General features: G+C 37.8%; 1 protein-coding gene across 1 annotated transcript in view; it reads left to right on the top strand.

Moving 5' to 3' along the window:
* Positions 1-19,724, top strand: part of FAM53A (family with sequence similarity 53 member A) — a 72,517-nt gene that overhangs the window by 25,512 nt on the left and 27,281 nt on the right. The window contains exons 3-4 of the mRNA XM_076335773.1: positions 4,332-4,386; positions 6,646-7,448. Coding sequence (XP_076191888.1) covers positions 4,332-4,386; positions 6,646-7,448 — 858 coding nt within the window. The remainder of the gene's footprint in view (positions 1-4,331; positions 4,387-6,645; positions 7,449-19,724) is intronic.

Here is a 19,724-nt window from a genome sequence, read left to right as displayed (position 1 = left end):
AAAAAACAAATGATTTGGTTTCCTGCTGTAGAAGCAGGAAGGCTGTCCCAAGCTTTTGTGGGCACTGTAGCTCACGATGTAGAATAGCATCCCTGGTTGGTTGACGCTACCTCACAACAGTGAGATCATCTGTGAGCATATTATGGCTTTCATGAGTTGACAGCATCATTAAATCAAATAGTTGGTCTCTATTTCCTTGAACATAGATCTCTTGAATCTTAAGAATCTTGAGGGTTTTTCCGTATGTTCTGGCTAAGCTTGTACTTTTCTGGTGTTTGTGTAGGAGCTAGTATTGGCTTGTGAAGTAACAGTGTGTGAGATGCAAGACTTCAAGGTGTGGTATTAAGGAGGAAACATGGGCATCTCCAGCTAATCATTTGTGGAAGGAAGAAGCTCTACTCTAAACCCCTTCTGAGCATGTGGGTTTTCATTATTTTTAACTTTTATGAAGCTGACTTGTGTTGAAAGGCTTAGACTCAGCCTCAAGTCTTTTGGCTAGTGGGTTTCCATCCAAGGAAGTCAGCCCAATTCTAAGATGTGACTTGACTTAATCACTTCTTCACATTCTGAGAAGAGGCCAAATGCTTCTCCTCACTGCTTCCTATCTAGCCTCATATTTGGAGGATATTTGGTAGAGATGGAGGTTGGCATGGCCTATTCAAACAATGAAAGTCACATCTGTATGGTGGTGGTTAAATTAGCACTTGAATAATACATGCTGGCTTTCCTGTGGTTTGGGAAGAATGCTGATAAGTTGGATGAATTAAAATATACTTGGAAACTGGAGAAAATGCCTTGAAATTAAAGAAATTAATTTTTAAAACTATGAAGATCAAGAAGTCATTCTGAGAATAATGAGGAGGATAGTACAGGCTGTGAAATTCTTAATGTAGTAGATTGGGGTGTATGTAGAAGAATAGTCAGAATTATTTTTGTTACAGTTGGGTTTTTGCTAGCAAAGAACACTTTTTAAATTAGTGATGTAAATTATAATTCATTGTCAGTCTCACTTGTGTGCCTCTTCCATTTACTCAGTTCAAGACTGTGTCTTTAAGTGAATATTTTAACGAAAGAACAGCTGCTAAGACTCAGTAAACCAATTTAAACTTGCAGTGCTGTCCTAAATGTCATAGCATGCAATTCCTTTTGAGCGTAGTCTCTCCAAGTGCACAAAGGAGGTTCTACTTTTGAACAAGCACTTCAAAATAGATCCACTTTCTTGCATGAAGCAAACAATTCCAACCTTAGGTGAAACGTGTAGTTTCATTGTTTTGTGTGTGTCTAACGATCTGAAAATGTGCTGCTTTTTTTTTTCCGGAAAGTTCTCAAGAGGCATCAGATCTTGGTGTTTTTTTAACATCTGTTCAAAAAGCAGTAGTTGGAAGATGGACATGCATGGCCTCTTGACTTTCCTTTTCAGGAAAATGACCTTGTTGAATAACTTGGCCTTCTTCTAAGGAAATTTCCTTCACACAGAGGACAGCAGACTTCCCTGTCAAGGTTCTTAGCAATTGCAGTCTCTTCTCAAGTATAACTGTTAATAAAAAAAGAGCTCTTCATTCAGGAAGCTTCAGGTACATCATGGCACAAAGGGAATGAATGAGGGAGGGTAGAGCGTAGCCAGCCCAGGAGAGCTGATAAACTGGTTCAGTGCCCTGATACAGTAGTATCTAGTGGGACTTCTGCCATGTGCTGTATAGATAAAAACATCCTCCCTCCTATAATTTACAGCCTGATAGAGTCTACTCAAGTTTGGACTTTCAAACATTAGAATACACTACCAGATAGTGTTTCCAAGTATTTTTAGTTTCAGTTATAGAAAGCCAAGTATATATCATAAAGGAGATGCTTTACTTATTCTCCCCTTAGTCACCCCTTATTTCAGTGCCTTGAGCTTTTACTGGAAATGGTGCAGCTTACAGTTCCTTTTCTGCATATCATGTCATGTGTGACATTCTTAATGAGGGTTTTTGGTCTCAATCTCCAAAGAATTAGCACTCTTCTGTAACTTAGCAGGATTCTGTATAAACAATCACTTAAGAGAACAAGTTGTAGCTGTAATATGTCTACTTTCTCATAGAACTGAGCACTGACTTCATTAGAAGCTGATCAGAAATAGCTATAAGGACAGGGTTGCTCTCTGCCTTAGCGAACATCGCAGTCATTCTCTGTAGGACAGATAGCCTATGTGTATGTGATCCCACTTTTTCCATGTACCCCCTTGAAAAATGCTTTCAGTGCTTTGCAGCTGTCAAAGGTGTAATAGTTTAGTCTCTACCTGATGGACAAGGCTTTTTAAGGTGGTTAAAGTGCAGGTCACTAAATAACTCAAGCCTTCACGAAGAGGACCTTGTTAAAGATGCATTTGGCTGAAAACTACTTGTAAAAACTAAATATCAATCTAATTGCCACATGGGATTGTCCTTGAGGTTCTGTTCCTTCTAAGCATCCAAGATCTTAGCCTGTGTGAATAGTCTTTTAAACATCCCTCATTATTGTGTTATGATTAAGTCATTCTTATTGCCCTTTTCCATGTGGTTCAAGATACACTAGCTTTAAGACTTTTTGACATGGAATTCTGTTCCAAACCCACATTTTTCCTTGGCTGTTATCTGATAGTTCAATAGGTTGGTATTGCCTTTCATTTGGGGAGAACTGGAGAGGGAGGAATTTGCTGAAAAACCTTATCTTTAAGTCTTTTTAATTTGTTTGTTTCTCCTTCAGGGACAGCTGAAATGTAACTATTATTGTTATCTTAATGTGATCTTGTGTTCTATATGATACCTTAGTAGCTGTTTGAGTAAATGATTGATACTAGTTTAAGTATGTATACTATATAACTGGCAACTAAATTTATGAAAAGCAAACTAGTAAAAGTAACTGCTGCTCCTGCTGTCAAGTTGCAGACTTCAGATGGTTTGAATAGGGCTAATTAACTGCAAATCTGGTGGAGATTCAAACTTGGAGTTCTGCTGTTTACTTAAAGTAGCCTTCTTTAAAAGGAAGTTATAAATGCAACTACAGATGCAAATGTAAAGGGAAAATCAAATAGCTTGTCTCATATGCAGACGCTGATAAAAAAAAGATTAAAAATCTGATTGCTGTCCTATCCTTTCATCTGTTCCATTATTTCCTACCTCTAAAATAATAACACCAAGGGAATATTACCATAGCTTAGCATTTCTGTCTTACACGTGGGGCTCAAGGTTATAAAGTTGTCACTACTACTCTGTGTGTTGCTATACAGTAAGAAAGAAAAGCTTTGTAGCCCAAGGATGTTTGTATAAAAATTGACTTTGTATCTGGAAAGGAAGTGTATGTACAATGCTATCTTCTTTGGCTATACACAAAAAACAATGTTCACATAAAGTGTGTTGCTCTCTTTATAAAGCAATCTTCCTCTCCATCCTGAGGTGGTGATGGGGGAATAAATAATGGCCCTTGGGCTCTGATGGAGCCTTAAGCCATTTATTTATAACTCCTTTATAGGAGGCTGGATAGCAAGCTCTATTCTTTGAGAAATCTAGACCCTTTAAGAATGCCTTTGTAGTAATATTTTTCTAGGTAAAATTAGAATTTCCATTAAGAAAATGGAAAACATTCTGCATACAAACTGGTCTTATGTACAGATGGTATTGATGAGGCTTAATAATAAATTCTGAAGCCCTTTACACACAAACTTTTGTTTTAAGCGTGGCTTTTACATTGTTTATCGGTGATGGTTCACTACCCAGAAACTGTGACTTCAAAAACTGTCAGTCTGCAAAAGATGATTTTTGGATAGGAAGGACTCTTTTAATGGCTTTTGTACTTTAAGAAATAAGAAAACATTTTGCTACGTTGATTCTTAAGGAAATGTAAAATAATAGTAAAGCCTGATTTGAGCAATAGTCATTCTGGGGACCCTTAAGAAGCTATTCCTGTCTCTTAGTTTAAGGTGAAGTGTTTTGCTTTTTACCCTTAAGATTGAAAATGGAAACCTAGTTGTCAGACTAATTTCCTCTCCACTGAAATGAGAATTGGATCAAAGCTTTTTCATTAAGGGTGAATTATTACTCTTAATTTTGCAGTTTATTCACATGGGGTAATGTTGCAATTCTTGAAGCAGTTTGATACTTAGCAATGTATCAGAAAACATTGCAAATAGCTAGATGCCAGAGGTTTTATTTAGAAAGATCAGCTGTTCAGGAATTTCTTCAAGATACCCAGCAAAACCCCGTCCTTTTAAAGATGTTGTTAAATGCACATATAGGGAAACGGAAAGCTGCATGCCGTTTCCTTGAGGTGTATGCTCTTTCACACAGTTAAAACTTTTTTCTGATTCATTTCAGTACTCATCTGAGAAGCTGAACAAAAGTGGCAGCTTGTTCCCTTTCGAAATCAACGGTAAGTTCTTCAGAAACCTTAGCTGTGTTCTACTGAGGTAATTGGTATAGCAAGCAGCCTTTCTTTTGTAAATAAGGTGAGGGGGATGGAGCATGCTGTTGTAGAGCCTGCTGGTTTAAGCTGGTCTCTGAACAATACTGGGAATAGCTGGTTGTTAGTTTTGTACTTGTGATCTGCTTTGCATAGTAAAAGCCCTTGTAACACATTTTTTTTTTGGTTCAATATCTGCTATGGTGTGCAGAAGCACAGCAATGCTGGTTTTGATGCTAAACATCTCTTCAGGTTCCTCAGCTAGCAGAAAGCTCTCACATCTTTACACACCTTCTTACATGCTTTGCTACACAGAATATCCAGCATGATGCAAACCATAAGTTGAAGTCCAGTGCCTTCATACAAGCGTTATTTGCTTTTCCCCCCTTGGTCCTATTAGAATAAGAGTAAGTTGCATCTTGTAAAAATAAAAATGCCAGATATTGATATGTAAACTTTGTACTGCTTTATTAAGGGATGAACATGAAATTTTGCATGTTCTGTCATGTCTTTAAGCATGGAAGATTTTTATTTGCTCAGTGGGATTCCCCATAAAATGTGAATCTTGGTTTGTGTAAGGTTTCAAAGGGGAATGGTATTTTATCTTAAATACCATTACCGTGTAAACAATTAAAACACATGTGCAACTCTTGACTTTTTTTACAGTAGACTTTAAACTAACCTCCCAGCCTGGAAGAAAGCTTTTCTAAGGATTTTTAAAAATCAAGCCAGTCCAAGCTAGCAAATTGTCCTACAGTAGATGCTAGGAGTTTCAAACACTATCTGGATCCCATTGTGATGGCTATTTTACTTGCATTGAATTATGGATGGTCCCTGCCTTGAAGAGCTTACATGCTTAAGGCAAAGCACAGTATGTGGTTGTACCCATCTGAAAGAATGGAGGAGGAAGGACAGAGGAATTCTAATAAAACATGTTGTTTGAATAGGCCAGCTGTCTGCACAGTTAAATGATTTTGAGACAATAGGGTGTTCTTTAAATAAGATCCAAATAAACAGGATAATCCATGACATACTTTGGGCATGGAACATGTACAACTATTTGGGTTTGCAACTTTTAAAGCTACTCTGCAAATCTTATCTGTTGATTACTCTAAAACTTAGTTTAGAGTATTTACAAGTATTTAATATTTAGGCTATATCTAGGTTCTTAAAATAGGCGTAGGGGAAAGACTTGGTATTTTAAATATTCTTTCTTTAAAGCTGGGATAAGTGAAACTTACTTGGCTAATTGGTTTAAATTAGCAAATTTTCTAACCAAGCATGAAGCACTGTTAACTGGCCAACAGTTTTGCCGCTTTTCAATTTGCAAATCCAAAGTCTGCTGTTCTTACACTTCATTGTATAATGTGGAGGAACAGCTGTAAAATGTGCAGAATGTTCTCAAAGAAATGCTTTACAAAAGAATGAGAGGCTTCGCTGGCAGACTGCTTTTAACCCAGCATCGCCACTTCAGATGAGAAGTTGTGCACTATGGGTTATGTCTGTATTCACAGTAAAACTTGCAGGAGGTTCTTAAGGGATACTCTCTTTATTTTATGCATTGAATTAAGATATTTTTTTCCTTACACTTTGAATATGAGCAAAAAAAAAAAAGAAACAATCTGCAGTCTGATTTAACTTTATACTGTTTCTAATTTAAAGTAAAGCTTTTCACACCATGGAATGTGAACACCCATCTCTTTGAAACTTTTCTTTAGTAAGGTATTCTTAATAGAAAAGCATAACAGCCAAATGAAGGACAGCAGTCTGAGGAGATTATCCTGCTCTTTTATTTAAAAAAAAAAAAAAAATTCCCTGGTGGGTTCTCACATTGCTTGTTAATCCATTTTTGTTGTACCTTAGGTTGTTCACTGTTGCAGGTTTTAATTGTGGTATATGCTATGTGCTAGGAAGCAGGTAAGGATGCTGTCCCTGTTGCTTGCTAAGAAACACAGTTCTGTAATCTTTCAGTATACAGGAAGAAGCATTAACAAGGTACTGGAATGCCTGGATTGGCTCCTGAAATACTTTGGTCTTCATGTTTTTGGAATTTTCTACCTTTTTAAAATGAGTATGTAACTATAGTGTGAAATTTTGATTAAGAGCTGGGTATTTGTGGCTCATCCTTCTAAGCTTGAGTTTGATTCATGGTTTTACATTAAACTAGGTTTAAAACAAATTGTCTTTTTTCCTTTGCATCTTTCACCTGTATCTTTCTTTTGTTTTCAGAAGAGAGTCCTTGGAAAGCTTTAAATGGGGGTTGCCCAATCCAGACTGACACAACAAGGAATTCAGCTTACACCTTCCCAGTGTGCCCATTCAGCACCAGCACTGCTAGTAATGGTAGTCTGCAGTGGCAGCAGGAATCTTCCAGTACATCTATGGTGTCAGGATGGATAAGTGAATTAAACCTTAACGAAAACTCAGGTCAACCCTTGGCACCACCAACAAAACGCCATTGTAGGTCCCTCTCTGAGCCAGATGAGCTGGCTCGCTGTCGGTCACCGTGGAAGCCTGGCAATTCAAAGGTTTGGACTCCTGTGTCAAAGAGACGGTGTAATAGTGGTGGTAGCGCTACCTTGCAACGCTGCAACAGTCATGGAAGTGCAACCTTACAGAGAAGCACAAGTATCAGTCTGCCACAAAACATACTGTCGCTAAATAACGTCTTCACTATCACCAGCTTCAACACATCACCAGTACCCAGACCTTCCTCTGCCAGCAGCGGGTTTGTGGACAGTAGTGAGGGCAGCACAAGCTCGAGTACCCGCTGGAATTCTGGAGGCCCTTGTGACTTTAACCCAAGGCGCCGCCTCTCCCTCTCCCAGGAGCACATCACCGAGACGGGAAATCTCTTGCCTTCAGCCAACAGCACTCCCACCTCCACACCCGAGCTCAGCCGGCGTCAGGGCTTGTTGAGATGCCGCTCTCAGCCTTGCGTTCTGAATGAAAAGAAAAGCCGGCTAAAGCGCAGACGGGAGGAGGATGTACGATGGAACAGACCATCGTTAGACTTTTTTAAAATGACACGGGTGAGATTTTACTTTCCTCAGTGTGTGAAGGGAACTCTTGCAGAAAGGCTGTTTCTAGATAAACTGAACTAATTCGTAGTGTTTACAGATTTGCTTGTTCTGTACTGATACATATCCCCTTCAGCAGTATAGCAGGCTTCTTATACTTGCCAGTGCTATACCCTATAGCAACTTACTTTTTGCTCCCAAAGCCCAGTTCTTGAAGTCCAGTCTACTTGATATAGAGTACAAAGAGCTATGAAAAGATGCTTGAAGCAGAGGCCAAAGAAAAATGGCTTGTCTTTAAAATGCAAGGAAGCCGTGGGGAGGGCGAGGTAGACAGGGTAGCAAAAAAGTTACGCCACTGTGTTCCCAGCGAACAGTGTACAATGACTTCTATGTCATCTTAGTGCAAATCTGTTTTGTTAAGCCTCCCCTTAGAGTTTAAATAATTCCATAAAACTAAATAAGAGCAAGCAAATGCCTATATAAATGAATTAACTAAAGAAACTGCTATTAAGTAGTCAGAAATAGAAATAGTGTTCTAATACAGCAACTTGCAGATGCTCCAGCTCAATGGAGAGGTGTTTTACTCCAGTTATTCAGAATTCTACTTCCCTCTTCATGTGAGAGTAAAGGTGCTGATTTAAAAACTAGTCAACTTCAGTTCATGCCTATACTTTGCATGTAATACAAATGCATGTACACAGCTCACTTTTCAAAGCTTCTGTGTCCACAGAGGCAACTGCTACAGTTTAAAACTGAAGATGCTCATTTAGTTTCTGTAGATGTAAAATTAAGTCTTACGTTATGGTCAGAGAACGCTTTATGCTTGTGGGAATATAACCCTACTGCCTTCAGTATATACCAGACTCGGGAGGTTTGTGTGAGTAGATCTGTTAAGAGTAGTGGGGAGGAGGCAGTTTGCAGAAGTAGCAATAAAAATGTAAGGGAAGAAAATAGTTCTGCACCAGTGTCCCTGCATTTGGTGCACTGTGCAAAAGAAAAGCTGAATAGAATGGGATGCTGGCTAAAATGTCCAGTCTGTGGTACCTTGGTATTAGTAGGCTTTACGCAGAAATGCATGGGGGAAAAATACTTGTAAGATACTAGAACTGAACTGTCTACTGTAGGTTATTCACCGAGTTAACTAGTTTATGTCCACTTTGCTTAGCTAAAAGTCTGTATGATGGCATCTGTCCTTCTCTTACACCTTTTGTGAGACAACTTATTTACAGCTTAAAGGATTTTCTTTAAAAATACAGCTTTTTTTTGATGAAGCTGTGGGGTAGGTAATTGGTTGGCAAGCCATACAGAATGGTCTGTTTGCTTACTGACAAGGTTGGTAACCAGTTCTGTTCTAGATACAACTAGACACTGTTCTGAGTTTTGGTCAAGTTGCAAGTTTACTAGTTAGCTAATCAGATTTTACCTATTTCTCTGTGTTGATCACTGCTGAGATTAGTTTGCTAATCTACTCCAGAAATATTAGTGGATTTGCCTTTCAGCTGCCTGTGTGGTCTAATGCAGGTTTCTTCATTTAAACTGAATGTAAAATTTAAAACCTGCTCCTTTTTTGGCTAGACTTGCTGTTTGCATTCTTCAAGCTCTAGAGGTGAGATGCATTCTTCAAGCTCTAGAGGTGAGATGCAGCATTTCAGACTGGCAGAATGGTTTCAGTTGCCCAGATGTTATACCTTCTAAATAATCCATATAATAGTGTGTATGGAGAAAACCTGATACAGCCTACGTCTATGGAAAGTTTTTTGGCTATTTAGATTTGCTGCTGAATTGAAGAGTAAATGAGACTATATAAAATATTCAGCCAGTCTTGATCACTTTTTCCTGTAAGACCTATTTTTGAAATGATGTTTTCGTAATAAGCTGAGTAGTTTATGCAACAAAGTTTACAGTGTCAAGGCCTTGTGGGGTTTTTTCCAGCTGTTTCAGTAGAATCTTCTATATAGATACTACTGTGTATTTAATCAAAGGCACAAAGTATAGTTTGGAAATACATCAGTTTCCAAACATGCTAAATTTTAATGAAAACATCTGTTTTAAAAACTAGGCAAGTGCTGAAAACATTTGAAGTAAAAATTGAATTAACTTTTTTCAAGAAATGTTGGGGGTTTTTTAGAATGACAGCTTGCTTACCCGTTACATTGTTAAAGTCTCATATTTCTTCATAGCTTACCTTTTTCCCCATGCCCCAAATCCTGGCAGATGTATATGCTTTGAAACTTATATTGTGGTCTTAAATGTTTCTCTCTAAACTTAATATTACTGCTGTGCAAAATATTATAAGCTAATACTACAGAAGACTTGTTTTGAAGTGTCATACAAGGAGATGTGGATGTGTCCTATATCTGCATATAGCTCAGTGAAGATCAGGACTACAATAAGGGGAAGTTCAGTAAGACCTCTCTTTCATGAATCTTGATAGCTCCTTATTGTTTCCAAAAATACTCTTTTTGTGATTTCAAATTCACTTCTAAGTCAGTTTACGAAAGACCTATGTTAAAAACAAGTGCTTTTAAGGATTTTTGTTCTAAGCTTTACTGCAAATATTTTGATGTCCTCAAATCTTCCTGAAAAGCTAAACTTACCAAATAGTTGCTCAAAACCGGGTCAGTAACTAAATAATTAGTATTGCTTGTGGAGAACTTAAGTCATAGTTGACCCATGTCATGATGGATCTGAAGGTGCTGGGAAGGGAGAGTTCTTACTTGATATTGCAGTGGTATATTGGAGCCACAACTGTGTGAAGAGGGGAGTTTTGGGTCTGCAGCCATTTCTGCCACTGCTCTGGAGTCCTGAGAGATCGGCGTTGAAACACCTGCCAAAGTTGCTCAAGATTTCTCAGCTAGGAATTCTGTCAAATCAATATTTATCAGAACTAAATCACTTATTTACTTTAACCTGAAGCAAGTGCTGTTGTATCTGACTGAAGATCTTGAATAGCTGTGGTTGGGTGAAGCTTTAGAGGGAGAAGGGGATAAAAGATGTTTTTGGTTGTTTTTTTTTTTCATTAGTGAACTGTTTTTTTGCTAGCTGAGTTCTGGAAAATGTACTTGGTGGTTGCTGCTTCAGTCCCTACTAATTTGCTAAATATAAGTGCTAGAAAATCAAAAGTCTAATTCTGAAAGCAAAGTTCTCATTGTCATTGCTTTTTAAGCTTAGAGTTCATAGGTTAGTAAATTCAGATTATTAAACTATCATTATAACCTATCCTTAGTTTCTGTACTTGTTCATGGCTTGCTCCTTCTACTCTTGCTGCTTTAATATTCTAATTTGTGCCTCTAAAAGGAGGAAAGAAATCGGGCAGCTCTTAACACCATAAACTGTTTCTTTCTATATACTTTGATTTTATTTTCTTCTTCCAGAGAACTTCACACTTCACTGTACTCCCCCTCTGTTTTAGATTTTATGCCCTCTTGGAAAAGAATATGCTGTATCTTCAATTCTCATGGAAAACACTACATTAATATTCAGTAAAATGAGTAATTCACGTATGTGGAAATAGATTGAAATGATCAGGCAGACTGTTTAGCTCTCACATAGTGTTAAATTCTGGAAGGATCTTTTTCTGGACTTGAAGCTGAAAATACAAACTTATGAAACTTCAGACCTTCTAGAACATGAAGGCAGCTGTAAAAACAAGTGGAAAAGACTGTAGGAAAAGATAACAATATGATAGCTGTTTTCAGCCCCTAAGGACTCAAAATTACTTTCTCTGTTCAGTTATGTATGTAAGAATAGCTGTATGAGTTGGAGAACAGCAGAACACAGCATCTATGCCTAATTAGTGTTTGTTCACGATCACCCAAATAAGAAGCTGGCTCCAGTGAGGAGTGTCGGTCTTCCTTCATTGGAGCAGGAATCTGATCACCCTGGTATTTCAAGTTGACTGTGCATGGCAAAGAGCCTCTCTGGACTTGTGCTCTTCTGCAGCTAATAAGCTCTATCACAGAGGCTGCCACAGAGTAAGTAAAGGTGGCATTTAAACTGGTAACCGCAGTAGGAGGTTAGAAGTGTTTCTTTACTGAAGATAAGAGTTATTCCACCCCAGAAAATTGCTGAGCTCTTTCAAATGTTCTGCTTCATGAATTACATCAGTCGATCCTGAGGTGTGACAAGTAAAGAACAGCCAAGAGGTTGCACATGTTTTTCAGTGTGTAAGCAAGTTTTATTGTGACAGTAAGATTTAATTCTGTTTCAGATCAAACAACACACTGTAGTTTGAAGTCTTTCTGGTGTTTAACTTTATTGTGCTACTCCTTCCCCCAGTGCTGTGGCATGGAGTTGCCAAAAAAAAAATATCTTGGTATCGTGCTTTAAAAAAAAACAAAAAAAACAAACCCTAAACTTCTCTAATGTTCTCTGAAGTGGTCTTTGGTCTGTTTAAGTAGTTAATACAAAATAGCTGGCTTTATCCAAGTAAGGAGTAGCTTCAATTATTCAGTGCTATGGTGTCTCATGCGCTAACTTTAGACTAGATAAGACAATACAATTAAGTTTTAAGGGTCTCTAAACAGTGAAGGAACTCAGGGTCTGAAGCTGTGATTTCCTAGCACAGGGTGCTTCTGCCTTCTTAGAAATGCTTTAAAGTCGCCTGGATTTTATACTAGTGGATTTTTTTGGGACTGAGGTAGATCCTAAGTGCCACACCAGGTCAGGCCAAACTGCGTAGCCTGGCACCCTGCCTGACAGAACAGCTGCTGTGAGGCACGCAGGAACAATGAACGTGCAATGTGATACTTCCTCCAGCATGATGGCCTGGCTTCTGCCAGTGTGCATCAGTGGTTCAAACTCTGACAACTACTGGTAGATTTATTTTCCGGGTTTTTAACCTTTTATCTTGGACCTCCACAATAGTTTAATTTTTGTAAACTCTGTTCATCATCACCTTCTCCAAACACCTGAATGCTTGATTTATTTTCTTTCTTGGAGTTTAAGGTCTTGAATCAGCAAAACACTTGGATAACCTTGATCCTTAAAGTAAATTGAGCCTAAATTGTCTCTGCTTTATGATTGACTTTTTGCTTCAGGTCACAGTGATGTTGTGGCTTTGTGGATCTGTGAATAGATACAAGGGTGAGATGTGACACTAATTATTTAAGTATGTAAACGAGGATAACAAACTTGTGGTTGCTAGCTGAGAACTATTAGGCATTCTTTTTGTTTTGTTGTTCTTTGAGGTCACTGTAATAGTCAGTATGCGGACAGGTAAATGAATTAGCCATACTGTGGCCTCACTAAGTTTAAGCAAAATTTCTTTCAGTTTTTGTTCACTTTGATTATGCTACCACAAAGTGGATTAACGTTCCTAAGCTGCACAAGCAATGTCACTGCTATAAGTAGAACTCAAGCGTGGGCATAGAAAAGACAGTATCATACACGAGTAGTGTAGTGAATTAGCTGCTCACTTGCGTTATAACAGCTTTCTCCCAGGCTGCTGTTTTAGCATGTGCAAGATAAAGAACTTATATCAAGAGTCGCTTACAATGCCAGCAGGGTACACCTGTGAGTCAAGCTTGGACTGGCTAAAGTAGGTTAAGTACTGGCTCATGAAATCCATTCAGATTGTGTTCTCTAAATAGTGAGCATGTTGCTTTAAATAGTTTGAGATGCTTATGTAAAGCTTGTCTCTTACAGTCCCCTGTCAGAATGGGAACAAACAGGTATTTGGGGTAGATGTTCTTTTCTGCTTGTGGATACAGTTAAGTCAGCAAAGGCTGTTCTCTGCCTTGCACACTACACTTCCGTGGAGTGATTTGGGGAAGACATTTAATACAACTGCAAGTCTTAATCACTTAAGCTCTCGTACTCTTGCAAGAAGATGTAGTATGGTCAGAATATAGGTTTGATTTTTTTCTTCTACCTGTGGATGACACTTTGCAATTCAGTGATGCATTGATGTGCACTGCTGCTTCTCAGATAAAATAGATGGTAGATGTCCTTGCACTGTATGGGAGTATCTACTACTTCAGGGTGCCCTTGATGCCCTTGGCTTTTGAAATATGGTTTGTGGAAAATACAATACAGATGAGCTGTATGTAGTGAAGGACTGGACTGGGGTTGATTGGGATCATTAAAATGGTAGCAAATGTAAATATGCAACATTAGTTAATTTACTAGTAGTTTCCCTTTGTATAAGATTAAGAACCAAAAAGAACAGCTGTGAATGAAGCAATTGAGCTGGGGACAGAATTTTGGTTCTTGTTTGAAAATTTAATACCTATTCCTAGGGGAGCCTTTAACTTTACATTTGAAAAATAGAGCTAATTCTAGCCTACCTTTGCTTTGAAAAACAGTTCTGGGGCCTTTTTTTTTCTTTTTCTTCCTGTGGTAGTAACTTCTACATGTGATCATAAACCAAGAAAGCAAAAGATAACATGATGTATATTTCAAAGGGCATGAAGTAATTTAAGCTCAGTGATCTTGTTCAGAGGAAGGGAGCTGGGTATCAAAATTGTTTGGCTAAGTAAATCGGTGGTTTAAATCCACTTTGTGTAGTTCTAGGTATAAACTTAATTTATAGCTGAAAAGAAATAGTCAGCAATGGACTTCAAGGAAAATGTTTCTTCTGTTTGCCTATACAATGTACCTTACATGCAAGAGGCCAAAGACTTCAGCATTTCCAAAGTGTAAGTGTGTTTTCTTTAAGGGCAACCTTATGACTTGGAGGACAAATGTCTGAATGGAAATGGATACAATAAAATACTTGTAGGTTTTCTAAGCTTCAGCAGAGTGAAAATAAACTACTGCTATGCCTGCAGGATTTTGAATAATGACATGCAAGTCAACTTCGATCTTCTAGAGGTTGGTCAAGCTACTATATTCATTGTAAATTAGTTTAGAAGGTAGAGAACTGCTAAGATTGGGAAGAACTTCTCTTCGGAGAGGAACAGGTGTGTGGAAGGTTGGAACAGTTTCTTGAGATGCGTACTCTCCTGTGGCACTTAGGAAAGGGAGAGACTTTTTGAGCAAGCTTCAGTGGTGGCCAGTGACGGTCCCAGTACCACTGTCATGAGTGAAACAGCACAGATATTCTTGAACTCTTTGCACCTGTCTCTGGATAACAGATGTCTGGTAAACTTCCAAGTATTTTGACTTGGATTGTAGGTTAAATTGGCTTCTTCGAAGTTGAGCAATATGCATCTACTATGTAGTGTGATTATGCCTCCCATATCCTCAAATTAAATGAAAAATAATGTACAGCAGTTTGAGTTGAAGTTTGTGTGGGTGACTATTTGCATTTGGCTTACTATCAATCTGTAAAAACCAATTGTAGAAATTATGGGTGAGGAAAGATGTTTTAAATCATCCTGTCTAAGTCTCTGTTGATGCATGATTACTTCCCATAATATATATTTTTCTAGTATTTGGTCCACTGTAGCCTCTTAAATGCCTCCAGGGATGTGGTTTCCTTAGCACATAAAGAGCCTTTTGTGGGAAGCAAAGGCAGTTTCGCTTAAGCTATGAAACTCATTCAGACTCACTTAAGATAGTGGGATGTATTTTTGGGTCTCTTTCCTACTGTTGTGACAACAGATAATATTTTGTGGAAATAATACTTTAAGCTTCCTGGTCCTCTGGTTAATGAGAACATATGAGCTCTCTTAGTCCCTGTTTGAAAGCAACTTCTGCAGGAGTGGGAGGAGGGGTAGCAGATATTAAGTGTGGTGTCTAGAGACTAGGAGTCTGTGTCCAGTTATTTTTTCTGTTTCGTGAAAGTGTTAGGAATGATTGTGCTTTTTGCCTGGACTATTTTTTCATGAGAGAGGAATTACACATGAGCAGTAGTTTTTGCTGTAAGAAACAATAGTCAAGGACTTACAGCTTCTTGCAGAGCTTTCTGAGGACTTGAGTAGGACCAGCTAAAGTGTTCAGCTAGATCTCCATTTCCAGTCAAACATTCAGATTATTCCTTTCACTAATAGTTATGTCTCGTAATAATTTAAAGCTCTTCAAAGTACTCCAGTAAAATAGGTTAATCAAAATGAATATCTTGTAGAAAGTGATGAACCTTTTCAGTCATCTTAAGTTCTATTTGCTCTTCTTTGAAGTGCTACACAGATGCTGCTTCCTATGTTGAAGTTATGTTAAAAAAAATCAACTGCTGTTTTCAAAACTTAAAAAAAAAAAAAAAAAAATCCCTTAACCTGTATTCCTGTAATCTACAGTGAAGATATACTTAACTAATAAATGGACTTAAGCTCCAAACATATTTAAAAAAAACCCACACTAACCAACACAGCTTTATTCTGTTATAAATCAATAGGGGGGAGCTTATACAGGGAGGTGTTTTAGTTCAAATGGTGTTTTCCTTCTCAAACAAGATGCCTCAAGTGGAATGAGCAGTAACTTGACACAAAAGCCAATGCTGATTTCTGACTTGAGGAAAGCAAGCCATTCCCTCTGCTAGCTCTGTGCTTCCACTTGGGGTGTGATATGTTTGTGTTGTTGAACTAGGAATTTGTTCCTGTATTTGAATTCATGTAGCTTAAATATACCTGTACTTGTTAGTGTCCTAAATTTCTTAATTGTGTAGCATCTAGTGCTTGTCTCTTGCTGTGTCTGTTGTTTGGGCAGGAACTTGCTTAAATAGCAATGGTATTTTCAGGGAGGTATTAAACTATTTTTATAGAGTATGCATTTGTGGCATAAGTAGTTCACTTAAGTTTAAAGACAGCTTTTTAACCTTGTTAGAAATATGTATTTTGCACTGGGCTTTATGTTACTATCTGACAATCAGTTACGAGTTTGGATTTTGTCATTTCAGGCATAGTTGTATGGCTCTCTTTCATCCCTCTGAACCTAAACAGGTGAACAGCATGTCTGTTATGTGAAAGTAATGTAGGAAGTCTCTAAATGTCTCTATTTCAGGAGTGACTTTGTTAACTTATCAATGATTTCATAGTTCTTATTAACACTGTGGTGTTTGAAAACTGATGTTCATTTTCTATAAGCAAGGTTACCCCCATCCCTTCCCAGACAGTTTTTAATATGAAGTGCTTGAAAGTCTTGAGTTACCTTTTTTTTTTAAATCTGGGTATTATGCTTAATAATTAACAAAGCAATGTAACAACACTGTTTTAACTTCTTTTAATAAGTTTAGGCACTGTACCAGGCGAAATAAGAATTACTGTTGTATAAAGAGCTGAGTCTTTCACCAAAACGTGCATATCAGCATCGCTTAAAGAGACCCCCTTTGTGCCACGACTAACTAAAGGGCAGGTTGGGAAGCAAATGTTGGGAGCTTTTACTGTTGATGGGGAGGTGCAGAGACTTAAGTGTGGGTTTTAGTTTAGTGTGCTGTGATGAATTCTTGTGGAAGTGAGAAGAGTCTAGATTCCTAAAATGAAGTAAGATGTTAGATTATAGCATTCTTTCAGGGGGAGGTAAACATTGTGCAAACCTTTCCAAAATTTGGCTATAAGAAAGGCAGGTCAGGTTATGAGATTCACTGTCAAATTAAGGCTTAGGATACCAGATGGTGAACTGAACTAACTTGTCTGAACTTTTCATGTAAAACTTGTGGGCTTTATCCAAGTGTGTATAAGTAACATGTAACTCAGCTGAAAATGGGGGGAAAAAAATGCTGTGGATTTAATTGTCAGACTGTCCTGTGGAATTAACTTTCTGTTTGAACAGTCTACTTAACTTTTGTGCTTGCAATAGGTGTAGTTGATTGTGTAAGCTGTAAGGGTTTACTGGCAGAACAATGCTAACTTGAGTGCAATTATTACAAAAGCAAGATACAGGAGACTTTGTTTAGTGGCAGACTGGGTTGATGAGTTTGGATCTTCTTTGCTTGATGATACATGTCGAGTCCAACAAATTAAACTGGGAAGGATGCCTGTTTTTCAAGGTTTTCGGCGTTTCTATTTTTCCTTTAAAAAAAAAATCAGATTTTTCACAAAGTAAAAACATCTCTGATAGTAATTAATGCTTGTATCAATTTCTTGAACTTTGCAGTTCAGGTAGTTATACAGTTCAATACAGCTGGAAAAAGTGCATGCTTAAATACAAAATGAGCTGTTGAATCTGTACTTGTCGACTTCCTCCAAATTCTTTTTGAATCTGGGATATAATTGAGATTGAGACTGCCCCCTGCCCCATTCAACAAAGTACTTATTGGGAACTTGAATTCATTTTTTCTAAAGAGTTATATTGAGAAAAACTGTTAAACAGTGTTAAACTGTTTTTTCCTTGTTCTGAATTACAGGTCCTCATTCATCAACTTGCTTTAGTTTTTCTTCTGTTTATCTGTCTTATGTAGATGAAGATGTGCTAACTTCATTCTTTTCACATCCACTCTTGTATAATTTTAAGTTTGGGTTCTCCAAACACTTGAATTCTTATGTTGGTGTTTTAATGATGTTCTTAAGCAAATGCCAGTGTGTGCAAGGCATTGGTGATAATGTATTATCTTCTCTAAAGCTGTGCTTTCCTGTGATCATCCTGTAGCACGTTAGTGTTGTGCAGTCATTTAGTCTGCTTTGAAATTATGGGGGTTTTGGTTATAGAAACCACTTTAAGTAGTATTTGTTTTTTCCCCTTCCTCACGCCCCTCCCCTTGCCACCCCTGTGGTTTGAGTTTTGTATGAGGAGGACTCAGAGGAAGGGAAGCTGAATTCCTTTTCCTTGTTTTCCTCTTTCAAATACAATGGTGGTTACAATGTCTGTATGAAACAGGCATTATATTTTGGTAATAATGTTTTGTCTCAAAGCAAGTGAGTCATCTTCTGACTGCCAAGCTTCAGAATATGACAGTCCTTAAGAACTTTCCATATGAGGAAGCAATAACAGATTTGTGGGATGACTAATGAGTAATAGATAATTAGTGTCCTGCTCCTGCTAAGCTTTAGTGTCTGACAGGTATTTTGCATTTTTGTGGGATGGTGTAGAGAAACATTTTCTACCCAGTTTATAATTTGATCTAATATATGAAGCCTTGAATGCCAACTTTTTATATCGTGGTACAAAAGCAATGTGAATTGTGCTCACAGGGTTGCCTGTTGGGCTTTTTTTTGTTCACTTCTTGTGGCTTTATTCTAGGGCAGCAGAGGTTAAAGTTTAATCTATTAAAAAATAATTGTTGTTATAGTTTGGGAGACAAGTGATATATTTTGCCTGTATTGGTGTGCATATACCACTAGCTTCATATTTGATTTAGATGAGCAGGAGAAGTATCCTTGATATATTAAAGATTATTTTAAACTTGAAGTAGACTTAGGGTCACCTAATTATTTTGGAGATAATTAACTTTATGTAGATTTAGCTTAGTTTAAAAGTATTACAAATGATTACTTCAAGCTAGAAGTCTCCAGTTGGCAGTATTGGGCTGCTTCTGAGTAGCATGGGGTGCTTAATCATCAGAGCTTACATTTTCTGGGAGAGTCTTGCCTATAGCACTTAATGGCTCTACTGAACATGAGTGGTCTTCTGAATCCATGCTATTTCAGTGCATCTGCTGTTGTTCATGTATAGCTCTGTGACTGGTATAAAACAAGCAAAATTCCTTGGTAGTCTTCTGTTACTGATGATGTTGTAACACCAAAGCTGTTAATTTTGGTATCTTTTTCCAAGGAACAGCCATTTTGAGAAGGAAGGCCTTTCGAAATAGTATCTAGGTGTCTTAGAGCAGGAGAACTCTTCCTGAGGGAGCTCTAGGGCACATCTGAGGCTTGTTGTCTTAGTCTCAGGCTTATTGGGAGCAAGTGTTGATATAAATGACAAATCCTTCAGGCAGGACAAGCAGATGCTGTCGCAATACCTTCAGCCTCTACCAGGCTTGAATTTGAACTTGCTCTTAATTTTTCTAATCCTGTTTTAATAAACAGGCCCTGTTAGCTGAGACTTGTTTTACTGTGGTGTCAGTACAAATACCTGAGGATGAATCTGCAGTTTGCAAAGTTGTTTGAGATAATGCAAGTCTTAAATTTGATGCTTTTACCTCTTCCTACCATGACCAAGATGAATTACCTAGATAGCCAAAAAAAAAAAGGGGGGGGGGGGGAATTGCTGTCCATCTAGGGCTCCATTTCAGGTGAATTGGAACTTAGATCATCCAGATCTTGTGTAATTCCCTCCTTCAGAGAAAAAGCGCCTTTACCTATAGCTCTAATTGCTAATTAATGAAGTCCTTAATTTGTTAGAAATAGCTTTTTAGGTTGAACGGTATTAGAAGGGAACATTTTTTCCAATCTTGTACCTTAAATGATCTTGCTGTCAAGAACAGATTTAAGTTTTCTGTACTGAAACATAACTGATAACTACATTCCAAACCAG

The sequence above is a fragment of the Aptenodytes patagonicus genome, chromosome 4 (genome assembly GCF_965638725.1).
Source record: "Aptenodytes patagonicus chromosome 4, bAptPat1.pri.cur, whole genome shotgun sequence".
In the NCBI taxonomy this organism is placed as follows: domain Eukaryota; kingdom Metazoa; phylum Chordata; class Aves; order Sphenisciformes; family Spheniscidae; genus Aptenodytes; species Aptenodytes patagonicus.
The sequence above is the reverse complement of the archived record's forward strand: the minus strand, read 5'-3'. Positions and strand labels throughout refer to the sequence as shown.